The 25822-nt window shown below is 34.0% G+C and overlaps 5 protein-coding genes across 9 annotated transcripts in view; all 5 read right to left on the reverse strand.

Annotated features, from left to right (window-relative positions):
* Positions 1 to 25405, reverse strand: part of LOC116124574 — a 32465-nt gene extending 7060 nt beyond the window's left edge. For 4 of the 5 annotated variants that reach the window (XR_004127229.1, XR_004127228.1, XM_031410296.1 and 1 more), the window contains exons 1-2: positions 1695 to 1754; positions 312 to 1013 (exon numbers count right to left, since the gene is read on the reverse strand). Coding sequence is in view for 1 of the 5 variants with exons in the window: in XM_031410298.1 (XP_031266158.1) it covers positions 312 to 847 (536 nt within the window). In the remaining 4 variants the exon portion in view is untranslated. Of the gene's footprint in view, positions 1 to 311; positions 1014 to 1694; positions 1755 to 25227 lie in introns of those variants that run through there. The other variant, XM_031410297.1, reaches the window with a different exon arrangement.
* Positions 2857 to 12480, reverse strand: LOC116124553. Its single transcript, XM_031410273.1, has 5 exons — positions 12458 to 12480; positions 12271 to 12374; positions 4900 to 5555; positions 3737 to 4489; positions 2857 to 2937 (listed from the first exon to the last, which is right to left on the reverse strand). The coding sequence occupies exons 1-5, from the start codon at positions 12478 to 12480 to the stop codon at positions 2857 to 2859; spliced, it is 1617 nt and encodes a 538-aa protein (XP_031266133.1).
* On the reverse strand, positions 16537 to 17498 carry LOC116124573. The gene is made up of 2 exons (XM_031410295.1): positions 17361 to 17498; positions 16537 to 17284 (listed from the first exon to the last, which is right to left on the reverse strand). Exons 1-2 carry the CDS (start codon positions 17460 to 17462, stop codon positions 16553 to 16555), a joined length of 834 nt encoding a protein of 277 aa, XP_031266155.1. The 5' UTR covers positions 17463 to 17498; the 3' UTR covers positions 16537 to 16552.
* LOC116124554 lies at positions 17466 to 17957 on the reverse strand. Its single transcript, XM_031410274.1, has one exon. The coding sequence runs from the start codon at positions 17955 to 17957 to the stop codon at positions 17466 to 17468; it is 492 nt and encodes a 163-aa protein (XP_031266134.1).
* LOC116124555 lies at positions 20190 to 24494 on the reverse strand. The gene is made up of 3 exons (XM_031410275.1): positions 23838 to 24494; positions 21039 to 21794; positions 20190 to 20276 (listed from the first exon to the last, which is right to left on the reverse strand). Exons 1-3 carry the CDS (start codon positions 24492 to 24494, stop codon positions 20190 to 20192), a joined length of 1500 nt encoding a protein of 499 aa, XP_031266135.1.
* Positions 25406 to 25822: the final 417 nt, after the last annotated feature.

Here is a 25822-nt window from a genome sequence, read left to right on the forward strand (position 1 = left end):
AAGTCATCTAATAAACCTTCTATTTCAAGATCAAATTCAAAAGCCCTACTTTTTGTTAATTATAATTGTTGATTAGTTCAGCTTCTAACATTTTTGGCTTGCCTGCGGAACATTTTTTCTTCTAATCCCTATCATTTATTTCTAAAAAAGCAAACAACATTGAAGGCGAATTATTTCCAAGAGATGTTCATCACGAGTACGAATTGGTTTCTTCATGTACTATGTTTAACCATGCAAAACGATTCTTAACTACAAGTTATGGTAAAATCCGATAAAAATATTAAATTTTAGAATCAGAAAGAAACAGTTACCTCATCTGCCCTATGTCGACGTTGTAGTAGTTATACTCCTCAATGGCGCTACAGTCCATGAGTCCTAGCTTGGACAGTACGGAGACGCTTGCTTCTATTGATGAGGGCTTTACTTGTAATTCGTCACTTATTATAAATTGGGTCAGTCCTTTAACAAACACTCCTCTATCTCGAGCATCAAAGCCTAACTTTTCTACAGTCTTCTCTGACAACTCCATCGTCCTATCCATGACCCGTCCACATTTGCAAACAGCATTAGGGTAGAGACTCAATAACTTGTGCCCAGAAAATGTACAATCCGTAGTGCACAAGAAGTAGCTCGGTAGCTCACCGTCGTCAATTTGCAATTTTAGTCTCTTGTTCTGAGGTGCAGCGTCATTTCTGGGGCATAGCAACATGGTCTTGCATGCTTCAGTCCGGAAACGCTGCATGTCAAGGTTCTTAATGCTTTCATACAAATTGTTCATGCAACCTATCCCCACTGTCGGTGGCTGATTATGATTAGAAATGAGCCTGATGATTGTTCCCTTGGGCATTGTCAAGAAACTAAAAAGAACATCAGTAAAGTCCTCATCTGATTCCACAATATAACTCTGTTGTTCTTTTTATCCACCAAGGCCTTCACGTTAATTGCTTTTGCTTCTTCCGTAGTCATTGAGTATATGCTTTCAATTCTTGCTTTGTTCAAATACTGAATACAACCTGCAAAATCAATGCTTAATCAATTACTATCTAAGCCTGAAGCCTTGTGTTCATACACTTCAGGAAATTTTGAAATCTATGCAAAAGCTCATTTTCTGGCTAAAAGCATATATAGTTACTGGATTTTGTAAACAAAACCTAATTGCAAAAAGCATAAATTCAACAAATAGCCATTTTCTTGAAACAAGGAAAAGGATAAATTGATTCAAAAACACCATGATTCTAAGCTGATCTCCACAAGGCTGGAAGATTCAAGGACTTTTTCTTAGCGCAAATGTTCACATACATATTGTACATATAGGAAAAAACATAAATCATTGATGATTGAACGAAGTAACGAGTTTTATATAAACTTTTTCATAAACTTAAAGGAGTTCAATGGGCTGGAAAAGAACATCATCAGAAAATTCAAAACAAGAAGATGGAGATGTGTAATTAATTTGATCATTAATTAAGGTTGACAAGTCGGAAAAGCGTCAATGTTTAGAGCTTTCTGGGATTGAAATAATGATTAAAACATTCTAAACACTGACGAATAAAAGCTAAGATAAAATGACTAATACAAGTCATGATTCTACAGAGAAAACAGCCCAGATAGTCATGCGATTAACTCTAGCTCAGATGCTTAAGAACTTAACTTTAAAATTAACTGATGTTATATGACAAAAACATATATAGTACCTGCTGGTCACCAAGCTACTGTTGCTGAAGAGGAGTTCAATGAAGGATTCAGAGAGCAGAGGGTGGAGAAAATCAAGTAGAAGGGAGATTTTAAGTAAGTTAAAAAGTGCATCCGTACATGTGTGGTCCACTAACTTTAGCAACTTCCTTTTGAAGGCAAGAATTCTTAAGGGAGAAGAAATGAACAGTCCCGTATTTGACTTGACTTTGGATCTTCTTGTAACAGAGAAAATATTTATTCTTAGAGAAAATGCTCTCTACATGTGTGGTCCATTGTCTTTAACAACTTCCTTTTTAAAGCAAGAATTCTTAAGGGAGAAGAAATTAACAGTCCAAATCATGTCACTTAAGCTAACAAAAATGTTGCAACTCTACGGACGAATACATTATAAAGTAAGATATGGTGCCTGGTTTCCAGCTAGTACATTGCTGGAAAGAAGCGTAATAAGATTTTAGAGAGGATCAAAGAGTGTACCGAGCAGAAAATTTTAGGAAAGAATATATACAGTAAGTTAAGCCCAGAGTTTGGTTATTTTGTAATTTTGTTGACATAATTTGTGTTTTTGGTAAAGGGGAAAGTTACTTTTGTAATTAATAAATAGATATATAAAGAAAATTCACAAGCTACCAATTACAAGATAATTCATTATCCCTTCATTCTTAACTATTAACACCACTATCTGATGTCAAATTAGGGTCACTTTTTCTTGGAAACAAAGTTTACTTCCCACATCTTAAACAAAATATATAAATGTATAATTTATTGCCTTTCAGTTGAGCCAATGTTTCAGTCCACAAACACCATGTCATTTGCCTATTCATGCGTCTTGATTCTGGAAATTTTATAAAAATAAAAATTTCAGAAGTTTAGCTTCCAACCTCGCATAAAAACCTGAAAGTTGTAACACAGATGTCTTGTTTCTCAATTTGTGCAGATTAGAAGAAAAACATAGTTTTGTTGTGTGTGTTTGTGAGAAAGAAAGATGTTACGCACATAAGCAAACTGAAATTGCAAATACAATGCAAATCCTTTGTAGTAACATATATGCAATACCCTCTTGTTTAAGAGCATGCTAGAGTACAAACGCAAATTTTAACAAAATATATAAAAAGGTTTCACATGAACAACATTCTATATTTTAGCTGAAAAAAATTAACTTGACTATTCTGAATTTGGCTCTCTCAGAAAGGCATTGGTCAAAGCAGATTCCGATATCAAAGAAGCCACCAATAGATGCAAAGCCTGCAAAGTAAAACAAATTTATAAGGTATCAACAAGGGAAACAGATTCATAAAGTATCAACAAGGGAATTGATATCATGCTTTCAGATAATCTTCAATATTCTCTTCTTGAACAGCTTTTGAATCAAAACTCTCCATTTATATAGTCTAATTAATAGGAGGTGGTGATGCATAAACAAAAGTAGAATTGGCACTAGCTTAGTGTGGTAGATTATTGGCTTGGCAGAATAATCTGATAGCATTTGTATTTTACTTCTATACTGTCACTTACTATTGATTGAAAACAATGCATTTGTAGATGGCAATGCTTTGCAATTTGACAAGACTTAAAACATAAAAATAATAAAACATACAAATAGTATGGGAATCTAAAACCTTATGAAGAAATAAGATATTTGGCTGATACAATTCTTCGTTGTTACTTTAAAGCTAATAAGACCTCTATTGCTCTTGCCAATGTAAGGAAAAACCTTAAAATACATGTACGAAACTTTATATTGTTTGCTGCACCTTGCTGGGTGAATCTCTGTGATAATGTCCCAGAATAATGTTTTGCACTAAGAAACTGAAAATGATATATATAGCTGGACTCATCATACTTTATGGTTTCCAATAGTAACATTCTAACAGGTTAAAGTTAAATCATAGGGACTTGAATTTCGAAGAAATTCTTAAAGGTTATATGCCAAAATCACCATGCATCTCTATAGCAAGATCTCAAAATAGTCAAAAGAAACTACCATCAGAAATCATGGGATGCTTTGTTAGAGTTTAATAATGAAATATTTATGTCAACTTACCTTCTCACTACCCACATGCACAACACGCTCCTCAATATCGCTAAAAGATACTTTCAATTCTTTCAAAAGACACAGACTTTGGACTTGAGACATGGGTGTGATGATCAGATTGTCAGTTACGGTAAACATTGTTGGTCCAGTCACAAACCCTCGTCTTTTGGCTTCTTTAAAATGAGACTTAGGATCCTTGACAGTTAAAATTGAACTTCTCAAAGTAGATCCAGAAGGAATTTGACCATCAGAAGTCAATTCATAATGATAAGGATATTGATAATATTCTGTAGCACGGTATGTTGGGTGCAAACCTTCTTCAATGACTAAAGGATTGATCTCATGGCTAAAATCAGGGGCGAGCTTCGGACTGATGAGAATTTCCTTGTGCTCATTAGATTTCAAGTATTTCTCAACATCAAGTTCCTGGACACTATTGTATAGGTTAGTTAAGGATCCTATTGAAATGCTTTCCTGCATTTCTTTTATTATATAACCAAGTGGAACAGTTAGGAAACTGGAGACTAAATCAACAAATTCTTCACTTGTTTCGGCAAAACAAACCATTTTCTTGGATTTACTGATGATAAGCTTTACATGAATCTTCCCATCCACATTTGATTCTGATTCTTCTACTGTAGATTCAACATAGATGTTCTGATCAAAATCTTCTTTGCCGAACTTTGGTGCTGAATTTCGTTCCAACAAAGTCTCTGTCAAAGGTTTCTTTGACACCAGTGAACACTTCAGTAAAGTGAGAACCTGAAAGAAGGCTGACAGCGATAGGTCATGAACACAACCACAGTTCAGCTATCTAACAAATTGTGAACTTAATAATCATATTCAGAGAGCTGATATAATAAAAGATAATAGTAGATCAAATTCAAAAGCCCTACCTTTTGCCAATTATAATTATTGACTAGTTAACTTCTGACATTTTTGGCTTAACTGCGAAACATTTTTCTTTCCTTTTTTCTTTAATCCCCATCATTTACTTCTAAAAAAGCAAAGTGCATTGAAGGTGAATTATTTCCACGAGATGTTCATCAAAAGTACAAATTGGTTTCTTCATGTACTAAGTTTGATCCTATAAAACGGTTCTTAACTACAAATTATTAAATTTTAGAATCTGATAAAATTATTAAATTTTAGAATCAGAATGAAATAGTTACCTCATCTACTCCTATGTCGATGTTGTACTCCTCAACGGCGCTAAAGTCCATGAGTCCTAGCTTGGACACCTCAGAAAGGCTTGCTTCTATTGATGAGGGCTGTACTTGTAATTCATCACTTATTATAAATTGGGTCCGTCCTTTAACAAACACTCCTCTATCTTGAGCATCTGACAACTCGATCGTTGTATCCATGAGCCGTCCACAATCGCAAACAGCATTAGGGTAGAGACTGAGTAACTTGTGCTCAGAAAGGGTACAATCCTTGGTGCACAAGAAGTACCTCGGCACCTCACCATCGTCAATTTGCAATTTCAGTCTCTCGTTCTGAGGCGCAGCGTCATTTCTGGGGCATAGCAACATGGTCTTGCACGCTTCGGTCCAGAAACACTGCATGTCAAGGTTCTTAATGCTTTCATACAAATTGTTCATGCAACCTATCCCCACTGTTGGTGGTTGATTATGATTAGAAATAAGCCTGATGATTGTTCCCATGGGCATTGTCAAGAAACTAAAGAGAACATCAGTAAAGACCTCATCTGATTCCACAAATATAACTCTGTTGTTCTTTTTATACACCAAGGTCTTCAAGCTAATTGCTTTTGCTTCCTCCGTAGTCATTGAGAATATGCTTTCAAAACTTGCTTTGTTCAAAACTGAATACAACCAGCAAAATCAATGTTTAATCAATTACTTATCTAAGCCTGAAGCCTTGTGTTCATACACTTCAAGAAATTTTGAAATCTATGCAAAAGCTCATTTAAAAAAAAAAGCATATATAGTTATTGGATTTCGTAAACAAAATCTAATTGCAAAAGGCAGAAATTCAACAAATAAAACACCATGATTCTGAGCTGATCTCCACAAGGCTGGAAGATTCAAGGACTTTTTCTTAGCGGAAATGTTCACATACATATTGTACATATAGGAAAAAACATAAATCACTGAACAAAGTAATGAGTTTTATATAAAATTTTTCATAAACTCAGTTAAAGGAGTTCAATGGGCTAGAAATGAACATCATCAGAAAAACCAAAACAAGAAGATGGTGGAAAATGTGTAATTAATTTGATCATCAATTATGGTTTACAAGTCGTAAAAATCTTCAATGTTTAGAGCTTTCTGGGATTGAAATAATGATTAAAACATTCTAAGCACTGATGAATAAAAGCTAAGATTAAATAACTAATACAAGTCATAATCCTACAGAGAAAACAGCCCATATAGTCATGCTAGAAACTCTAGCTCAGATGCTCAAGAGCTTAACTTTGAAAGTAACTGATGCTATATGACAAAAACATATATAGTACCTGGTGATAACCAAGCTACTTTTGCTGGAGAGGAGTCCAATGAAGGATTCAGAGAACAGAGAGTGGAGAAAATGAAGTAGAAGAGAAGTTTTAAGTAAGTTAAAAGGTGTATCCGTACATGTGTGGTCCATTATCTTTAGCAAAGGCAAGAATTCTTAAGGGAGAAGAAATGAGTCCAGTACTTGACTTGGCTTTTGATCTTCTTGTTACAGAGAAAATATTATTCCAAGAGAAATGGAGCTATGCTATAGTTAATTTTAAAGGTGTATCCGTACATGTGTGGTACATTATCATTAGCAACTTCCTTTTCAAGGCAAGAATTCTTAAGGTAGAAGAAATGAAGAGTCCAATACTTTACTTGACTATTGATCTTCTTGTAACAGAGAAAATATTATTCCAAGAGAAAATGGAACTAAGCTACATTCTGGAGAAAATAATTGTTCATTATAAGTGGAAGTCTGGAACTAAACCATTAAAATTAATCCATTGAAATCACTCTAATCTTCAATGTTTAGCCTTGTGGGGGTTGAAATAACAGTTAAATCATTCCAGCATGTATTTGAAGAAGATTAAAACACTAACAAAAGTCTCTATCAGCTAGCTAAGAAACCCACATTTATAGAAGTGATGATTTATGATGAAGTTATGTATGGGTACCTGATGATCCACAATGCAGGTAGTGTTGCTTGAGAAGTGTAATGAAGGACTTAGGAAGGGTCGGAGAGCGAAGGGAAAACAGTAGAAAAGCTTGTAGAGACAGTAAAGTTAAAGGTGCATCACTGTGTAGACCTATCATCTTTACACATCTTAGGAAAGGAATTTCTTGATGGAGAAGAAATCAGCAGTCCCATAATTGACCTGACTTTTTTATCTCGGAATAGTGAGGAATTTGTGTCCCTTTTTTTTTTTTTTTTTTTTGTAATTAAGATGTCTATATCAGTTTATGCGCTCTTAGCACACATCTAATGCTGTAGCCCCAGGTAAACACCTGGTCCTGACGAGGAATCGAATCTAAAACTATGGATTGACGCCATGCATAGCCCCTTGATTCGTGTTTACCATTGACTATCCGGTGGGTATTTGTGTCCAATTTGTATGGATTTGTTTTTGAGCTTATACGATATATTTTTGGTTTCAAATAAGCTTTCAAAAATTACATACTTTGTTTGAATACAAGTGTCATTACCCAAAGAGCAATGTTAGTTTTAAACAAACACATACAAAGAGGGCATACAAAGATAATCCCTACCTTTATTTCATGATTTTTCTCTCTCTCTCTTTCCTTTTTTGTTTTTTTCTTTATTTTTTTTCTGGATGATGTCACTTTGTAACCTTCTTTGTAAGGATAATATTTTTCTTATCCAAAATGCACCCTATGATCCTTGTGTCACGCCTGAAAAGTGCACTTTGTTTGCCTGGATTTACTTTTGAGCTTGACATAAACGATTGTATTATAGACTTACGTCTACTTAATTATAGATCATCCTTATGAACTTGCATTCTCATGGATCGTGTCACAGTGCAAGGAGTCCCATCTTATGGACCTCACACCCCACCCTCTGATTGCAAATTAGTTCAAATAGCAATTGTAATCACTCAGTACCGTATGAATGACCTAGTTCATGTGTTTTATTTCTAATGGTACAATATACTTATCCCCGTATCATCACTGGGTGGTCAGTGATAAAAACAAAAGGAGGTTTCAAGAGCTCTTGAGTTCGAGTTTCCACAGTCCCTATAGGGGTGGCTACTGAGGTGCTTATTTGTCGTCAACTTTAGAGCTCAAGAGGATTAGTTGATGTACGTGTAATGACCGAAACAACTCTGATCACCAAAAGAGTAAAATTCTCATGAGATCGTGTCACAGTGCAATGCCTTTTGACGTTGATGAATGATGACTTTTGATCTTCTTGTAAGAGAGAAAGTATTAATATGTAGAAGAGAACAGAAATTGGTTTCTCAATCTTGTAGCCGTGACTCATTATGTTATAGGTATAAATCAAATTTACCTCCAGTTTTTTATAGATCATACTCCAGTTTGTTGAATGCTATCCACGTTGGAGCTAAAATTGGAAATCTGTCCCACAATAATAGATACAATGCAAATCCTTTGTAGTAACATACTTATATGGAATACCTTCTGATCTAAGAGCATACCAAGCACAAACACAAATTATAAATAGTTCTCACATGACAACATTCCTTATTTTAGTTGAAATATGGATTTGGCTCTCTCGAAAGGCATGGGTCAGAGCAGATTCGATACAAAAGAAGCCACCAATAGATGCAAAGCCTGCAAAGTAAATAAATTCATAAGGTATCAAAAACAAATTCATAAGGTATCAACAAGAGAATGGATATCATGCTTTCACATCATCTTCAATGGATTCTCTTCTTGAACAGCTTCGAATCAAAACTCTCCATTTGTATAGTCTAATTAATGGGAGGTGGTAATGCAGCAGCAAAACAGAATTGGCAGTAGCTTAGTTTGGTAATTATTGGCTCGGCACAATAAACTGACAGCATTTGTATATTTTACTTCTATACTGTCACTTACTATTGATTGAAAAAAATGCATTTGTAGCTGGCAATGCCTTGCAATTTGACAAGACTTCAACATAAAAATATAAAAGATACAGATAGTATGGGAATCTAAACCTTATGAAGAAATGAGCTATTTGGCTGATGCAGTTCTTCATTGTTCTTAAAACAAATAAGACTTCTAATGCTCTTGCCAATGTGAGGAAAAACCTTAAAATACAGTATGAAACTTTTAAGTTGTTTGCTGCATCTTACTGGATGAATTTCTATGATTATGTCCCAGATACTGGATGGTTTCCAATAGTACATTCTAGCAGGTTAGCAAAATGAAAGAAAGTTAAATCATAGGGACTTGAATTTCAAAGAAATACTTAAAGGTTGTATGCCAAAACACCATGCGTCTCTAAAACAAGATCTCAAAATAGTCAAAAGAAACTACTATCAAAAATCATGGATGCTTTGTTAGAGTTAATACTGAAATATATGTCAACTTACCTTCTCACGATCCACATGCACAACACGCTCCTCAATATCGTTGAAAGGTACTTTCAATTTGTTCAAACACAGACTTTGGAATTGAGATATGGTGTGATGATCAGATTGTCAGTTACGGTAAACATTGTTGGTCTAGTCACAAATCCTCCTCTTGTGGCTTCTTTAAAATGAGACTTAGGATCCTTGACAGTTAAATTGAACTTCTCCAATAAGATCCAGAAGGAATTTTACCATCAGAAGTAAGTTCATAACGCCAAGGATATACATCACAATATTCTGTAGCACAGTATGTTGGGTGCAAACCTTCTTCATGCCTAAAGGATGGTTCTCATAGCTAAAATAAGGGGCGAGCTTCGGACCGATAGCATTTTCTTGTGCTCATCAATTCAAGTATTTCTCAGTATCGAGTTCCTTAACACTATTGTACAGGTGAGTTAATGATCCTTTTGAAAAGCCACTCTGCATTTCTTTTTATATAACCAAGTGGAACAGTTAGGAAACTGGAAACTAAATCAACAAATTCTTTACTTGCTTCGGCAAAACAAACCATTCTTGATTTGCTGATAATAAGCTTTACATTAATCTCCCATCCACATTGATTCTGGTTCTTCACTGTAGACTCAACATAGATATTCTGATCAAAATCTTCTTTGCCGACTTTGTGCTGAATTTTGTTTCACAAAGTTTCTGTCAAAGGTTTCTTTGATACTATGGAGCACTTGAGCAAAGTGAGAACCTGAAAGAAGGCATCAGGTCACGAGCCCAACCAACTATCTTACAAATGGGAAATTATTAATCATATTCAAAGAGATGACATAATAAAGATAATAGTAGATCTTACGTCGAGCGTAAAAACAAGACTAACACACAATTATGCCTTTTGTCTATTAACATTCTCAATCATAGAAACTTAATTCATAAATTGAAGGAAAATGTGAAATCATTTTATATCTTAAAAAAACAAATATACCTTTATGGAGGGTGGTGAAAACAAACCTAAGAAAAGACTCTCAATCATAAGGAAATAAAAACAAATTAATTAAAAAAAAAAGGAAATCCTAATTTTTGCTAATTATCACATTAGATAACTCTAATAAAGAGGAAAAACACACAAAATTAAACGCCCCCTTAACAAGTCGAAACAGTGGATTTTGGGCTTGAATACACCACCTAACAAAGGACGCGGGTTGCCCGTTGTCGGGCTCGAAACAAACTTTTTGTTAATATCTTATAGGTCCCGTAACTCCTTATAAATCAAAAGTCATGGCTATTTTAAGTTGGTATGCCCACGTTTGAGCTTTTGACACTCAGCCCTCTCCAGGAAGTCTCTACTAAGCCTTCTATGTCAAGATCAAATTCAAAAGCCCTACTTTTTGTCAATTATAATTGTTGATCTAATAGTTTCGGACAATTTTAACTTGACTACGAAACGTTTTTTTTCTTTTAGTCCCCATCATTTACTTCTAAAAAGCAAACTGCATTGAAGGTGAATTATTTTCAGGAGAGTTTCATCACACACGGGCAGACCAGAGGAATGAAACTAGGGGTGAAACATTAAAATAACAATTAACATAAATATAAATATAAATAAACACAAATATTTGTATTAATAAATGCTCGTTAACTATATATTTATAATTATCCTCAACGAGATTTTATCTTTTAATATATTGTATAATGATTTCATTATCAATATTATCAAATCATCATTCTTTATATACAAAATTAAACTATCATTCAACCATTAATCACTCATTCTATTTCGCAAATGATTCTTCACAACATTTATTGATGAAAATGCTCTCTTTACACTAACAGTGACTACCGGTAAAATCAATGCTAATTTTATTAATAGATTAACTAATGGAAACACTCTATCCTTCTTTGTTTCAACCATCACTCTTGCAAGATCTTCAATCCCATTCAATTTCATAAATTTGACATTAGAGCATCCAAAATGTAAATATCAAATTAAGAATCAAGTGCTATGATTCTAAGTTAGAAAAATCTTATGGATAAATTCAGCAACGCATCAATTTTTGCTTATCAAAGTAAACAAATTTTCATTTGGACATAAGCATGCAAACAAAATAATTCATTATTTACCTCAATAAAAACGATTATCACCCTTGAAGCTATATATCTAGGACACTATAAAATACTTTAATACGGTAATAATGCACGTTTTTTATAACTTTGCTAAGTAAATTCTCCACACACTATCCCTCATCAATTTATAAGTTTGCTTACATGCTTCAATCAAATTCATAACCTTTACATATCTTGATCTTTTCTTTATAGCTTGAGAATGTTCATTTGTAAAGCTAATGTAATCTTCATCATAAATAAATTAATACAAAATTAAATGATTGCATAATTTCAATATATTATTAGAGAAAAATAGGGATTGGAGAGATGAGTGGGGGCAGTTGGACAAGAGAAAAAGTTGGAATTGGAGAAAAAGGGAAAAAATATTTTTAGAGAAAAGTAAAATTTTTAATTAATTTAATTACGTAATTTGTAATTTAGTTTTTTTATGGCCAAAATGAAAACATTAAAAAAATTCCAAGTGGGGTCACTTGACCCCATGTGGGTCTGCCCCTATCAGAGTACGAATTGGTTTCTTCATGTACCTGTTTAATCTTACAAAACTTTCTTAACTACAAATGATGGTAGAATCCGATAAAAATATTAAATTTTAGAATCAGAATGAAACAGTTACCTCATCTACTCCTACGTCGATGTTGTAGTAGTTTACTCCTCAATGGTGCTACAGTCCGTCATCCTGCTTCGAGCACAGAAACGCTTGCTTCATTGATGAGGGCTTTACTTGTAGTTCATCACTTATTATAAATTGGTTCAGTCCTTAACAAACACTCCGCTATCTTGAGCATCAAAATACTTTTGTTCAGTCTTCTCTAACAACTCCATTTCCATCCATGTGCGTCCACATTCGCAAACAGCATCAGGGTAGAGACTCAATAACTGTGCCCAGAAAGGTACAATCCGTAGTGCCAAGAAGTACCTCGCAGCTCACCATCGTCAATTTGCAATTTTAGTCTCTTGTTCTGAGGTGCAGCGTCATTTCTGGGGATAGCAACATGGTCTGCATGCTTCAGTCCGGAAACACTGCATGTCAAGGTTCTTATGCTTTTATACAAATTGTTCATGCAACCTACCGCCACTGTTGCGGTTGATTATGATTGAAATACCTGATGATTGTTCCCATGGGCATTGTCAGAAACTAAAGAGAACATCAGAAAGTCCTCATCTGATTCCACAAATATAACTCTGTTTTCTTTTAATCCACCAAGGTCTTCAAGCTAATTGCTTTTGCTTCCTCCGTAGTCATTGAGTATATGCTTTCAAATCTTGCTTTGTTCAAAACTGAATACAGCCAGCAAAATCAATGCTTAATCAATTACTTATCTAAGCCTGAACCCTTGTACGTTCATACACTTCAGAAATTGAAATTTTGAAATCTATGCAACAGCTCATTTTCTGACTAAAAGCATATAGTTCTGGATTTCGTAAACAAAATCTAATTGCAAAAGCAGAATTCAACAAATAGCCATTTTCTTGAAACAAGGAAAAGGATAAATTGTTTAAAAACACCATGATTCATAGCTGATCTCCACAAGGCTGGAAGATTCAAGGACTTTTTCTTAGCGCAAATGTTCACATACATATTGTACATAAGGAAAAAACATAAATCATTGATGATTGAACGAAGTAACGGTTTTATATAAACTTTTTCATAAACTTACTTAAGGAGTTCAACGGCCTAGAAAAGAACATCATCAGAAAAATCAAAACAATAAGATGGTGGAGATGTGATCATTATTAAGTTTACAAGTCGTTAAAATCTTGAATGTTTAGAGATTTCTGGGATTGAAATAATGATTAAATCATTCTAAACACTGACGAATAAGCTAAGATAATGACTAATACAAGTAATAATTCACGAGAAAACAGCCCATATAGTCTGCGATTAACTCTAGCTCAGATCTCAAGACCTAACTTCAAAAGTAACTGATGTTAATGACAAAAAATATATAGTACCTGGTGATCACCAAGCTACTGTTGCTGGAGAGGAGTTCAATGAAGGATTCTGGAGCAGAGAGCAGAAAATCAAGCAGAAAGAGGTTTTAAGTAAGTTAAAAAGTGCATCCTACATGTGTGGTCCACTAACTTTACACACTTCCTTTTGAAGGCAAGAATCTTTAAGGGAGAGAAATGAACAGTCCAGTACTTTACTTGACTTGACTTTGGATCTTCTTGTAACAGAGAAAATATATATTCTTAGAAACTGGAATAATGCGACTGTTAATTTTAAAGGTTCCCTACATGTGTGGTCCATCCTTTAGCAACTGCCTTTTTAAAGCAAGAATTCTTAAGGGAGAAGAAATTAACAGTCCAAAACATGTAACTTAAGCTAACAAAATGTTGCAACTCTACGGACAATACATTATAAAGTAAGATATGGTGCCTGTTTCCAGCTAGCACATTGCTGGAAAGAATCGTAATAAGATTTAGAAAGGATCAAAGATTGTACCGAGCAAAATTTTAGGAAAGAATATATACAGTAAGAGGATCAAAAGATAATGCATGATGATGCCAAGGCAAGGTGGATTAATATGAAGGAAGTTGAAAGAGCTCAATGACTCAAATTAATATTATATATATATATATATATATATATAATATATATATATATATATATAGCCAAGAGTTTGGTTATTTGTAATTTTGTTGACATAATTTGTGTTTTTGGTCAAGGGAAAAGTTCTTTTGTAATTAATATATAGATATATAAAGAAACTCACAGCTACCTTACAAGATAATTCATTCCCTTCATTCTTAACTATTAACACCACTATCTGATGTCAAATTAGGGTCACTTTTTCTTGGAAACAAAGTTTATTACTTCCCACATCTTAAACAAAACGTATAATGTATATTTATTGGCTTCAGTTGACCCATTTTTTCAGTCCACAAACACCATGTCATTTGCCTATTCATGCGTCTTGCTTCTGGAAATTTTATAAAAATAAAAATTTCAGAAGTTTAGTTTCCAAACTCGCATAAAAACCTGACAGTTGTAACACAGATGTCTTGTTTCTCAATTTGTGCAGATTAGAAGAAAACATGTTTTGTTGTGTGTGTTTGTAGAAAGAAAGCTGTACGCACATCAGCAAACTCAAATTGCAAATACAATGCAAATCCTTTGTAGTAACATATATGCAATACCCTCTTTTCTAAGAGCATGCTAGAGTACAAACACAAATTTTAACAAATATAAAAAGGTTTCACATGAACACATTCTATATTTTAGCTGAAAAAAATTATCTTGACTATTCTGAATTTGGCACTCTCAGAAAGGCATGGTCAAAGCAAATTCTGAATCAAAGAAGCCACCAATAGATGCAAAGCCTGCAAAGTAAACACAATTTATAAGGTATCAACAAGGAAACAATTCATAAGTATCAACAGGGAATTGATATCATGCTTTCAGATAATCTTCAATTTCTCTTCTTGAACAGCTTTTGAATCAAGCTCTCCATTTATATAGTCTAATTAATGGGAGTGGTTATGCATAAACAAAGTAGAATTGGCACTAGCTTAGTGTGGTAGATTATTGGCTTGGCAGAATAATCTGATAGCTTTGTATTTTACTTCTTACTGTCACTTACTATGATTGAAAACAATGCATTTGTAGATGGCAATGCTTTGCAATTTGACAAGACTTAAAAAAACAAAAATAATAAACATACAAATAGTATGGGAATCTAAAACCTATGAAGAAATAAGAATTTGGCTGATACAATTCTTCGTTGTTACTTTAAAGCAATAAGACCTCTATTGCTCTTGCCAATGTAGAAAAACCTAAAATACATGTGAAACTTTATTTGTTTGCTGCACCTTGCTGGGTGAATCTCTGTGATAATGTCCCAGAATAATGTTTTGCACTAAGAAACTGAAAATGATATATATGCTGGACTCATCATACTTTATGGTTTCCAATAGTAACATTCTAACAGGTTAAAGTTAAATCATAGGGACTTGAATTTCGAAGAAATTCTTAAAGGTTGTATGCCAAAATCACCATGCATCTCTATAGCAAGATCTCAAAATAGTCAAAGAAACTACCATCAGAAATCATGGGATGCTTTGTTAGAGTTTAATATTGAAATATTTATGTCAACTTACCTTCTCACTGCCCACATGCACAACACGCTCCTCAATATCGCTATAGATACTTTCAATTCTTTCAAAAGACACAGACTTTGGACTTGAGACATGGGTTTGTGATCAGATTGTCAGTTACGGTAAACTTGTTGGTCCAGTCACAAACCCTCGTCTTTTGGCTTCTTTAAAATGAGACTTAGGATCCTTGACAGTAAAATTGAACTTCTCAAAGTAGATCCAGAAGATTTGACCATCAGAAGTCAATTCATAACATGAGGATATACATAATATTCTGTAGCACGGTATGTTGGGTGCAAACCTTCTTCAATGTCTAAAGGATTGTTCTCATGGCTAAATCAGGGGCGAGCTTCGGACTGATGAGCATTTCCTTGTGCTCATTAGATTTCGAAAAATCAAGGAAAACAATGCAAGGATTTATAAAGTGGTTTTATCCTACAATCTATCATCAAGCTGTCTTGATATGTCATTGTCTTGCAATTCAATAAGATTCAAGGAATTATATAAAGATTCAAATTATCAGGAAATGAAAACCTTGAGAATTTTAAAATTGAACGAATTAGCTGATCTTTTAGTCACACTTCGAAGCTAATAAGACTGCTAATGTTCTGCCCAATATGAGGCAGAAACCTTAAAATACGGTAGATGCAACCCACAAGGAGATTTTTCCCTGCTAATCATGTCTTACTTAATAATGTAACTAAGGTGTACTAAGGGCTAAACTGCTGACAAAACCGGAAAATATCTTACACTACAATGCACCTCTTGTACCAAATCTTTTATATAATTATACTGCAATAATACCCTCTAAGAAAGAGCAAACCAGAATACAAAGACAAACTATAACACATACATAAATAGGTTTCTCATGAACAACATTCCATACATAAATTGATTTATGATTTTCCAAATATATAGTAACATTTTACCCTGTCACTCAAAAAAGGAAAGATAAATCTGTTAGACTGAACATGATTGATATATATAAAACTTGCCTGTCAAATTTCACAAAATTTTATAATAAGGCCTAAAGATTTTTGAAAGAATTTCAATTTAAAACAAAAAATCATGATTTGCTTTTTATTTCAGAATTGAATATGCTAACTCACCTCCTCATACCCCACTTTCACAAGACGCACCTCGATGTCATTGAAAGTTACCTTCAATTTCTTTAAAACAGAAAGACATGAGATTGGTGATATAGGCTTTATGGTCAGATTGTCAGTTATGGTGAACATTGCAGGTCCCTTAACAAATCCTCCTTTTGCAGTGTCCTTAGAGCTTGACTCAGGATCCAAAACAGTTAAACGTGAAATTCCCGTTGTGGGAACAATTGTTTCATCAGAAATCAGTTTGTCTTCACCATATATATAATAGTAAGGTGGATGTTTATCTTCCTCAATGCCCAAAGGATGATTCTCATAGCCAAAATTAGGGGCAAGCTTGGGACTGAGAAGCATTTCCTTGTGCTTATTTGATTTCAGAAATTGGTCTGCATCAAGTTCGTGAATGCTATTGTACAGATGATTTATGCATCCTTTCCAAGTGCCGGTGTGCATCTTCAATGCATATCCAAGTGGAACAGTAAGGAAACTGAAGAGTAAATTAACAAAAGCTTCACTTGTTTCTGCATAATAAACCATCTTCTTGGATTTGCTGACTATAAGCTTGATCATGAAAGTCTTCCCGCTTACATCTGTTGCTGATTCCTCCCTTCCAGATTTGCTGATATCAAAATATTTTTGGTCCAACTCAGGCGTTGGACTGTGCTTCAAAAAAGTTCCTGTCAAAGGTGTTTTTGATACCAGTGACATCTTGAGCAAAGTCAAAACCTAAAAGAATACATCTGGTCACTAATCTACTATCTAATAGCATTACCTCAAATCATGATTGAAAATCACTAGTTACCTCATCTACTCCTATGTTAAGATTGCACTCCTCGGTGGTGCTTCCATCGGTCAGTCCTAGATTGAAGAGTAGAGAAAGGCTTTCTTCAGTTGATGGGGGCATTACTCATAATTCATCACTTATCATAAGTTGGGTCATTTCTTTAACAAACACCCCTCTATCTTGAGCAAGAAACTTCTCAATATTTAGGCACTCTCCAAAGGGACAAATAACGTCTCTATAGTGACTTAAATGAGTGCAACTACTGGGATTGCCAAGAAAGTACCTCGGCGGCTCAGTCTCATCAATATTCAATTGTAGTCTCCTGCACTGAACTGCAGCTGCATTTCTGGGATATAACAACATTTTTTTGCATGATTCAGTCCTGAATAATTTCACATCAAGATTCTCAATGCATTCATATAAATTGTTCATGCAGCCTATCCCCATTGTTGGAGGTCGATTACGGATGAGCCTGATGATTGTTCCCATTGGCATCGTCAAGAAACTGAAGAGGACATCAATAAATTCCTCATTAGATTCAGCAAATATAATTTTTTTGCTCACCTTGTCCACCAAGGCCTTCAAACTAATAGGTTTTACATGTTCTTCATCCATTGATTATATGTTTTCTCTTCTTTCTCCGTTTCAGGTGCCCAAACCTACAAGTCAGAGAAAAAGTTAATTAAAGATTTTTGTTATCTGTTTGAAGCCTTTTTCATTCACTTAAAGAATTGTAAAAAGTTCCATTTCCACTGAAACATACGCACTGATATGATTGGAATTTCAGAGTTTTGCAAGTTAAATTTGTTTATCACATACTGGAACTTAATTATTTCCAGAATATACCCATTTTCATGAAGTAAAATGATAATTTAAAGACTGTGATCCAAATTAAGCTGTTGTCCGCAGGAAATATTTATGCATTGTAAAATTAATCCCAAAACAAAAAAAGAAACTGCTCACACTATTAAGAGAGCAAGGTAGTAAATATTCTGAGAAAATAATTGTTCATTATAAGTGGAAGTCTGGAACTAAACCATTAAAATTAATCCCATTGAAATCACTCTAATCTTCAATGTTTATAGCCTTGTGGGGGTTGAAATAACAGTTAAATCATTCCAAGCATGTATAATTGAAGAAGATTAAACAACTAACAGAAAAGTCTCTATCAGCTAGCTAAGAAACCCAACATTATATAAGAAGTGATGATTTATGATGAAGTTATGTATGGGTACCTGATGATCACCAAATGCAGGTAGTGTTGCTTGAGAAGTGTAATGAAGGACTTAGGAAGGGTCGGAGAGCGAAGGGAAAAACAAGTAGAAAAGCAGTTGTAGAGACAGTAAAGTAAGTTAAAGGTGCATCACTGTGTAGACCTATCATCTTTAGCAATCTTTAGGAAAGGAATTTCTTGATGGAGAAGAAATCAGCAGTCCCATAATTGACCTGACTTTTTATTTATCTCGGAATAGTGAGTGAATTTGTGTCCCTTTTTTTTTTTTTTTTTTTTTGTTAATTAAGATGTCTATATCAGTTTATGCGCTCTTAGCAGCAATCTAATGCTGTAGCCCCAGGTAAATCACCTTTGTCCTGACGAGGAATCGAATCTAAAACTATGGATTGACGCCATGCATAGCCCCTTGATTCGTGTTTACCATTGGACTATCCATGGGTGGGTAATTTGTGTCCAATTTGTATGGATTTGTTTTTGAGCTTATACAGATATATTTTTGGGTTTCAAATAAGCTTTCAAAAATTACATACATTTGTTTGAGATTACAAGTGTCATTTACCCAAAGAGCAATGTTAGTTTTACAAAGACACATACAAAGAGGGCATACAAAGATAATCCCTATCCTTTATTTTCATGATTTTTCTCTCTCTCTCTTTCCCTTTTTTTGTTTTTTCTTTATTTTTTTCTTCTGGATGATGTCACTTTGTAACCTTCTTTGTAAGGATAATATTTTTCTTATCCAAAATGCACCCTATGATCCTTGTGTCACGGCCTGAAAAGTGCACTTTGTTTGCCTGGATTTACTTTTGAGCTTGACATAAACGATTGTATTATTAGACTTACGTCTACTTAATTTATAGAATCATCCTTATGAACCTTGCATTCTCATGAGATCGTGTCACAGTGCAAGGAGTCCCATCTTATGGACCTCACACCACACCATCTGATTGCAAATTAGTTCAAATAGCAATTGTAATCACTCAGATACCGTATGAATGACCTAGTTCATGTGTTTTATTTCTAATGGTACAATATTACTTATCCCCGTAATCATCACTGGGTGGTCTAGTGATAAAAAAACAAAAGGAGGTTTCAAGAGCTCTTGAGTTCGAGTTTCCACAGTCCCTAATAGGGGTGGCTACTGAGGTGCTTACTTTGTCGTCAACTTTAGAGCTCAAGAGGATTAGTTGATGTACGTGTAAGATGACCGAAACAACTCTGATCACCAAAAAGAGTAAAATTCTCATGAGATCGTGTCACAGTGCAATGCTGCTTTTGACGTTGATGAATGATGACTTTTGATCTTCTTGTAAGAGAGAAAGTATTAATATGTAGAAGAGAACAGAAATTGGTTTCTCAATCTTGTAGCCGTGACTCATATATTGTTTATAGGTATAAATCAAATTTACCTCCAGTTTTTTATAGATCATACTCCATTTGTTTTTGAATGCTATCCACGTTGGAGCTAAAATTGGAAATCTGTCCCACAATAAATAGATACAATGCAAATCCTTTGTAGTAACATACTTATATGGAATACCTTCTGATCTAAGAGCATACCAGAGCACAAACACAAATTATAAATAGTTCTCACATGAACAACATTCCTTATTTTAGTTGAAATATGGATTTGGCTCTCTCAGAAAGGCATTGGTCAGAGCAGATTCAGATACAAAAGAAGCCACCAATAGATGCAAAGCCTGCAAAGTAAAATAAATTCATAAGGTATCAAAAAACAAATTCATAAGGTATCAACAAGAGAATGGATATCATGCTTTCACATCATCTTCAATGGATTCTCTTCTTGAACAGCTTCTGAATCAAAACTCTCCATTTGTATAGTCTAATTAATGGGAGGTGGTAATGCAGCAGCAAAAACAGAATTGGCAGTAGCTTAGTTTGGTAGATTATTGGCTCGGCACAATAAACTGACAGCATTTGTATATTTTACTTCTATACTGTCACTTACTATTGATTGAAAAAAATGCATTTGTAGCTGGCAATGCCTTGCAATTTGACAAGACTTACAACATAAAAATAATAAAAGATACAGATAGTATGGGAATCTAAAACCTTATGAAGAAATGAGCTATTTGGCTGATGCAGTTCTTCATTGTTACTTAAAAGCAAATAAGACTTCTAATGCTCTTGCCAATGTGAGGAAAAACCTTAAAATACATGTATGAAACTTTTAAGTTGTTTGCTGCATCTTACTGGATGAATTTCTATGATTATGTCCCAGAATACTGGATGGTTTCCAATAGTAACATTCTAGCAGGTTAGGCAAAATGAAAGAAAGTTAAATCATAGGGACTTGAATTTCAAAGAAATACTTAAAGGTTGTATGCCAAAATCACCATGCGTCTCTATAACAAGATCTCAAAATAGTCAAAAGAAACTACTATCAAAAATCATGGGATGCTTTGTTAGAGTTTAATACTGAAATATTTATGTCAACTTACCTTCTCACGATCCACATGCACAACACGCTCCTCAATATCGTTGAAAGGTACTTTCAATTTGTTCAGAACAGACAGACTTTGGAATTGAGATATGGGTGTGATGATCAGATTGTCAGTTACGGTAAACATTGTTGGTCTAGTCACAAATCCTCCTCTTGTGGCTTCTTTAAAATGAGACTTAGGATCCTTGACAGTTAAAATTGAACTTCTCCAATAAGATCCAGAAGGAATTTTACCATCAGAAGTAAGTTCATAACGCCAAGGATATACATCACAATATTCTGTAGCACAGTATGTTGGGTGCAAACCTTCTTCAATGCCTAAAGGATGGTTCTCATAGCTAAAATAAGGGGCGAGCTTCGGACCGATGAGCATTTTCTTGTGCTCATCAGATTTCAAGTATTTCTCAGTATCGAGTTCCTTAACACTATTGTACAGGTGAGTTAATGATCCTTTTGAAAAGCCACTCTGCATTTCTTTTATTATATAACCAAGTGGAACAGTTAGGAAACTGGAAACTAAATCAACAAATTCTTTACTTGCTTCGGCAAAACAAACCATTTTCTTGGATTTGCTGATAATAAGCTTTACATTAATCTTCCCATCCACATTTGATTCTGGTTCTTCCACTGTAGACTCAACATAGATATTCTGATCAAAATCTTCTTTGCCGAACTTTGGTGCTGAATTTTGTTTCAACAAAGTTTCTGTCAAAGGTTTCTTTGATACTAGTGAGCACTTGAGCAAAGTGAGAACCTGAAAGAAGGCATCAGGTCACGAGCACAACCAACTATCTTACAAATTGGGAAATTATTAATCATATTCAAAGAGATGACATAATAAAAGATAATAGTAGATCTTACGTAGCGAGCGTAAAAACAAGACTAACACACAATTATGCCTTTATGGTCTATTAACAAGTCTCAATCATAGAAACTTAATTCATAAAATTGAAGGAAAATGTGAAAATCATTTTATATCTTAAAAAAACAAATAATACCTTTATGGAGGGTGGTGAAAACTAAACCTAAGAAAAGACTCTCAATCAATAAGGAAATAAAAAACAAATTAATTAAAAGAAAAAAGGAAATCCTAATTTTTGACTAATTATCACATTAGAAATAACTCTTAATAAAAGAGGAAAAACACACAAAAAATTAAACGCCCCCTTAACAAGTCGAAACAGTGGATTTTGGGCTTGAATACGACACCTAACAAAGGACGCGGGTTGCCACGTTGTCGGGCTCGAAACAAACTTTTTGTTAATATCTTATAGGTCCCGTAACTCCTTATAAATCAAAAGTCATGGCTATTTTAAGTTGGTATGCCCACGTTTGAGCTTTTGACACTCAGCCCTCTCCAGGAAGTCATCTACTAAGCCTTCTATGTCAAGATCAAATTCAAAAGCCCTACTTTTTGTCAATTATAATTGTTGATCTAATTAGTTTCTGACAATTTTAACTTGACTACGAAACGTTTTTTTCTTTTAGTCCCCATCATTTACTTCTAAAAAGCAAACTGCATTGAAGGTGAATTATTTTCAGGAGATGTTCATCACAAGCACGGGCAGACCTAGGAGGAATGAAACTTAGGGGGTGAAACATTAAAATAACAATTAACATAAATATAAATATAAATAAACACAAATATTTGTATTAATAAAATGCTCGTTAACTAATATATTTATAATTATCCTCAACGAGATTTTATCTTTTAAATATATTGTATAATGATTTCATTATCAATATTATCAAATACATCATTCTTTATATACAAAATTAAACTATCATTCAACCATTAATCACTCATTCTATTTCGCAAATGATTCTTCACAACATTTATTGATGAAAATGCTCTCTTTACACTAACAGTGACTACCGGTAAAATCAATACTAATTTTATTAATAGATTAACTAATGGAAACACTCTATCCTTCTTTGTTTCAACCATCACTCTTGCAAGATCTTCAATCCCATTCAATTTCATAAATTTGACATTAGAGCATCCAAAATGTAAATATCAAATTAAGAATCAAGTGCTATGAATTCTAAGTTAGAAAAATCTTATGGATAAAGTTCAGCAAGACGCATCAATTTTTGCTTATCAAAAGTAACAAAATTTTCATTTGGACATAAGCATGCCAAACAAAAATAATTCAGTATTTACCTCAATAAAACGATTATTCAACCATTGAAGCTATATATCTAGGACACTATAAAATACTTTAATACGGTAATAATGCACGTTTTTTATAACTTTGCTAAGTAAATTCTCCCACACACTATCCCTCATCAATTATAAAGTTTGCTTACATGCTTCAATCAAATTCATAACCTTTACAATATCTTGATCTTTTCTTTATAGTGCTTGAGAATGTTCATTTGTAAAGCTAAGTAAATCTTTCATCATAAATAAATTAAATACAAAATTAAATGATTGCATAAATTTCAATATATTATTAGAGAAAAATAGGGATTGGAGAGATGGAGTGGGGCACGTTGGACAAGAGAAAAAGTTGGAATTGGAGAAAAAAGGGAAAAATATATTTTTAGAGAAAAGTAAAATTTTTAATTAATTTAATTTACGTAATTTGTAATTTAGTTTTTTTATGGGCCAAAATGAAAACATTAAAAAAATTCCAAGTGGGGTCACTTGACCCCATGTGGGTCTGCCCCTGATCAAGAGTACGAATTGGTTTCTTCATGTACCATGTTTAATCTTACAAAACGATTCTTAACTACAAATGATGGTAGAATCCGATAAAAATATTAAATTTTAGAATCAGAATGAAACAGTTACCTCATCTACTCCTACGTCGATGTTGTAGTAGTTATACTCCTCAATGGTGCTACAGTCCGTCAGTCCTAGCTTCGATAGCACAGAAACGCTTGCTTCAATTGATGAGGGCTTTACTTGTAGTTCATCACTTATTATAAATTGGTTCAGTCCTTTAACAAACACTCCGCTATCTTGAGCATCAAAAACTAACTTTTGTACAGTCTTCTCTAACAACTCCATTGTCCTATCCATGTGCTGTCCACATTCGCAAACAGCATCAGGGTAGAGACTCAATAACTTGTGCCCAGAAAGGGTACAATCCGTAGTGCACAAGAAGTACCTCGGCAGCTCACCATCGTCAATTTGCAATTTTAGTCTCTTGTTCTGAGGTGCAGCGTCATTTCTGGGGCATAGCAACATGGTCTTGCATGCTTCAGTCCGGAAACACTGCATGTCAAGGTTCTTAATGCTTTTATACAAATTGTTCATGCAACCTACCGCCACTGTTGGCGGTTGATTATGATTAGAAATAAGCCTGATGATTGTTCCCATGGGCATTGTCAAGAAACTAAAGAGAACATCAGGAAAGTCCTCATCTGATTCCACAAATATAACTCTGTTGTTCTTTTTATCCACCAAGGTCTTCAAGCTAATTGCTTTTGCTTCCTCCGTAGTCATTGAGTATATGCTTTCAAATCTTGCTTTGTTCAAAACTGAATACAGCCAGCAAAATCAATGCTTAATCAATTACTTATCTAAGCCTGAAGCCTTGTACGTTCATACACTTCAGGAAATTGAAATTTTGAAATCTATGCAACAGCTCAGTTTCTGACTAAAAGCATATATAGTTACTGGATTTCGTAAACAAAATCTAATTGCAAAAGGCAGAAATTCAACAAATAGCCATTTTCTTGAAACAAGGAAAAGGATAAATTGATTTAAAAACACCATGATTCATAGCTGATCTCCACAAGGCTGGAAGATTCAAGGACTTTTTCTTAGCGCAAATGTTCACATACATATTGTACATTAAGGAAAAAACATAAATCATTGATGATTGAACGAAGTAACGAGTTTTATATAAACTTTTTCATAAACTTACTTAAAGGAGTTCAACGGCCTAGAAAAGAACATCATCAGAAAAATCAAAACAATAAGATGGTGGAGATGTGATCATTAATTAAGGTTTACAAGTCGTTAAAATCTTGAATGTTTAGAGATTTCTGGGATTGAAATAATGATTAAATCATTCTAAACACTGACGAATAAAAGCTAAGATAAAATGACTAATACAAGTAATAATTCTACAGAGAAAACAGCCCATATAGTCATGCGATTAACTCTAGCTCAGATGCTCAAGAACTTAACTTCAAAAGTAACTGATGTTATATGACAAAAACATATATAGTACCTGGTGATCACCAAGCTACTGTTGCTGGAGAGGAGTTCAATGAAGGATTCTGGGAGCAGAGAGCAGAGAAAATCAAGCAGAAGAGAGGTTTTAAGTAAGTTAAAAAGTGCATCCATACATGTGTGGTCCACTAACTTTAGCAACTTCCTTTTGAAGGCAAGAATTCTTAAGGGAGAAGAAATGAACAGTCCAGTACTTGACTTGACTTGACTTTGGATCTTCTTGTAACAGAGAAAATATATATTCTTAGAGAAACTGGAATTAAGCGACTGTTAATTTTAAAGGTGTATCCCTACATGTGTGGTCCATCATCTTTAGCAACTGCCTTTTTAAAGCAAGAATTCTTAAGGGAGAAGAAATTAACAGTCCAAAACATGTAACTTAAGCTAACAAAAATGTTGCAACTCTACGGACAAATACATTATAAAGTAAGATATGGTGCCTGGTTTCCAGCTAGCACATTGCTGGAAAGAATCGTAATAAGATTTTAGAAAGGATCAAAGAGTGTACCGAGCAGAAAATTTTAGGAAAGAATATATACAGTAAGAGGATCAAAGAATAATGCATGAATGATGCCAAGGCAAGGTGGATTAAT

The sequence above is a fragment of the Pistacia vera genome, unplaced genomic scaffold (assembly GCF_008641045.1).
Source record: "Pistacia vera cultivar Batoury unplaced genomic scaffold, PisVer_v2 Contig153, whole genome shotgun sequence".
Taxonomy (NCBI): domain Eukaryota; kingdom Viridiplantae; phylum Streptophyta; class Magnoliopsida; order Sapindales; family Anacardiaceae; genus Pistacia; species Pistacia vera.

What these genes read in the sequence shown, in the direction of transcription:
- LOC116124553 (XM_031410273.1), bottom strand. Translation starts at nt 12,480, where the DNA reads ATGCCCATGGGAACAATCATCAG. An exon ending in TCGACATAGGAGTAGATGAG is followed by an intron (nt 4,490 to 4,899) that starts GTAACTATTTCA and finishes GCCTTCTTTCAG; the next exon opens with GTTCTCACTTTACTGAAGTG. An exon ending in TGCATGTGGGTAGTGAGAAG is followed by an intron (nt 2,938 to 3,736) that starts GTAAGTTGACAT and finishes TTTACTTTGCAG; the next exon opens with GCTTTGCATCTATTGGTGGC.
- LOC116124573 (XM_031410295.1), bottom strand. Translation starts at nt 17,462, where the DNA reads ATGCCCCCATCAACTGAAGAAAGCCTTTCTCTACTCTTCAATCTAGGA. An exon ending in TTAACATAGGAGTAGATGAG is followed by an intron (nt 17,285 to 17,360) that starts GTAACTAGTGAT and finishes GTATTCTTTTAG; the next exon opens with GTTTTGACTTTGCTCAAGAT.
- LOC116124554 (XM_031410274.1), bottom strand. Translation starts at nt 17,957, where the DNA reads ATGGATGAAGAACATGTAAAACCTATTAGTTTGAAGGCCTTGGTGGAC.
- LOC116124555 (XM_031410275.1), bottom strand. Translation starts at nt 24,494, where the DNA reads ATGACTACGGAGGAAGCAAAAGCAATTAGCTTGAAGACCTTGGTGGAT. An exon ending in TCGACGTAGGAGTAGATGAG is followed by an intron (nt 21,795 to 23,837) that starts GTAACTGTTTCA and finishes GCCTTCTTTCAG; the next exon opens with GTTCTCACTTTGCTCAAGTG. An exon ending in TGCATGTGGATCGTGAGAAG is followed by an intron (nt 20,277 to 21,038) that starts GTAAGTTGACAT and finishes TTTACTTTGCAG; the next exon opens with GCTTTGCATCTATTGGTGGC.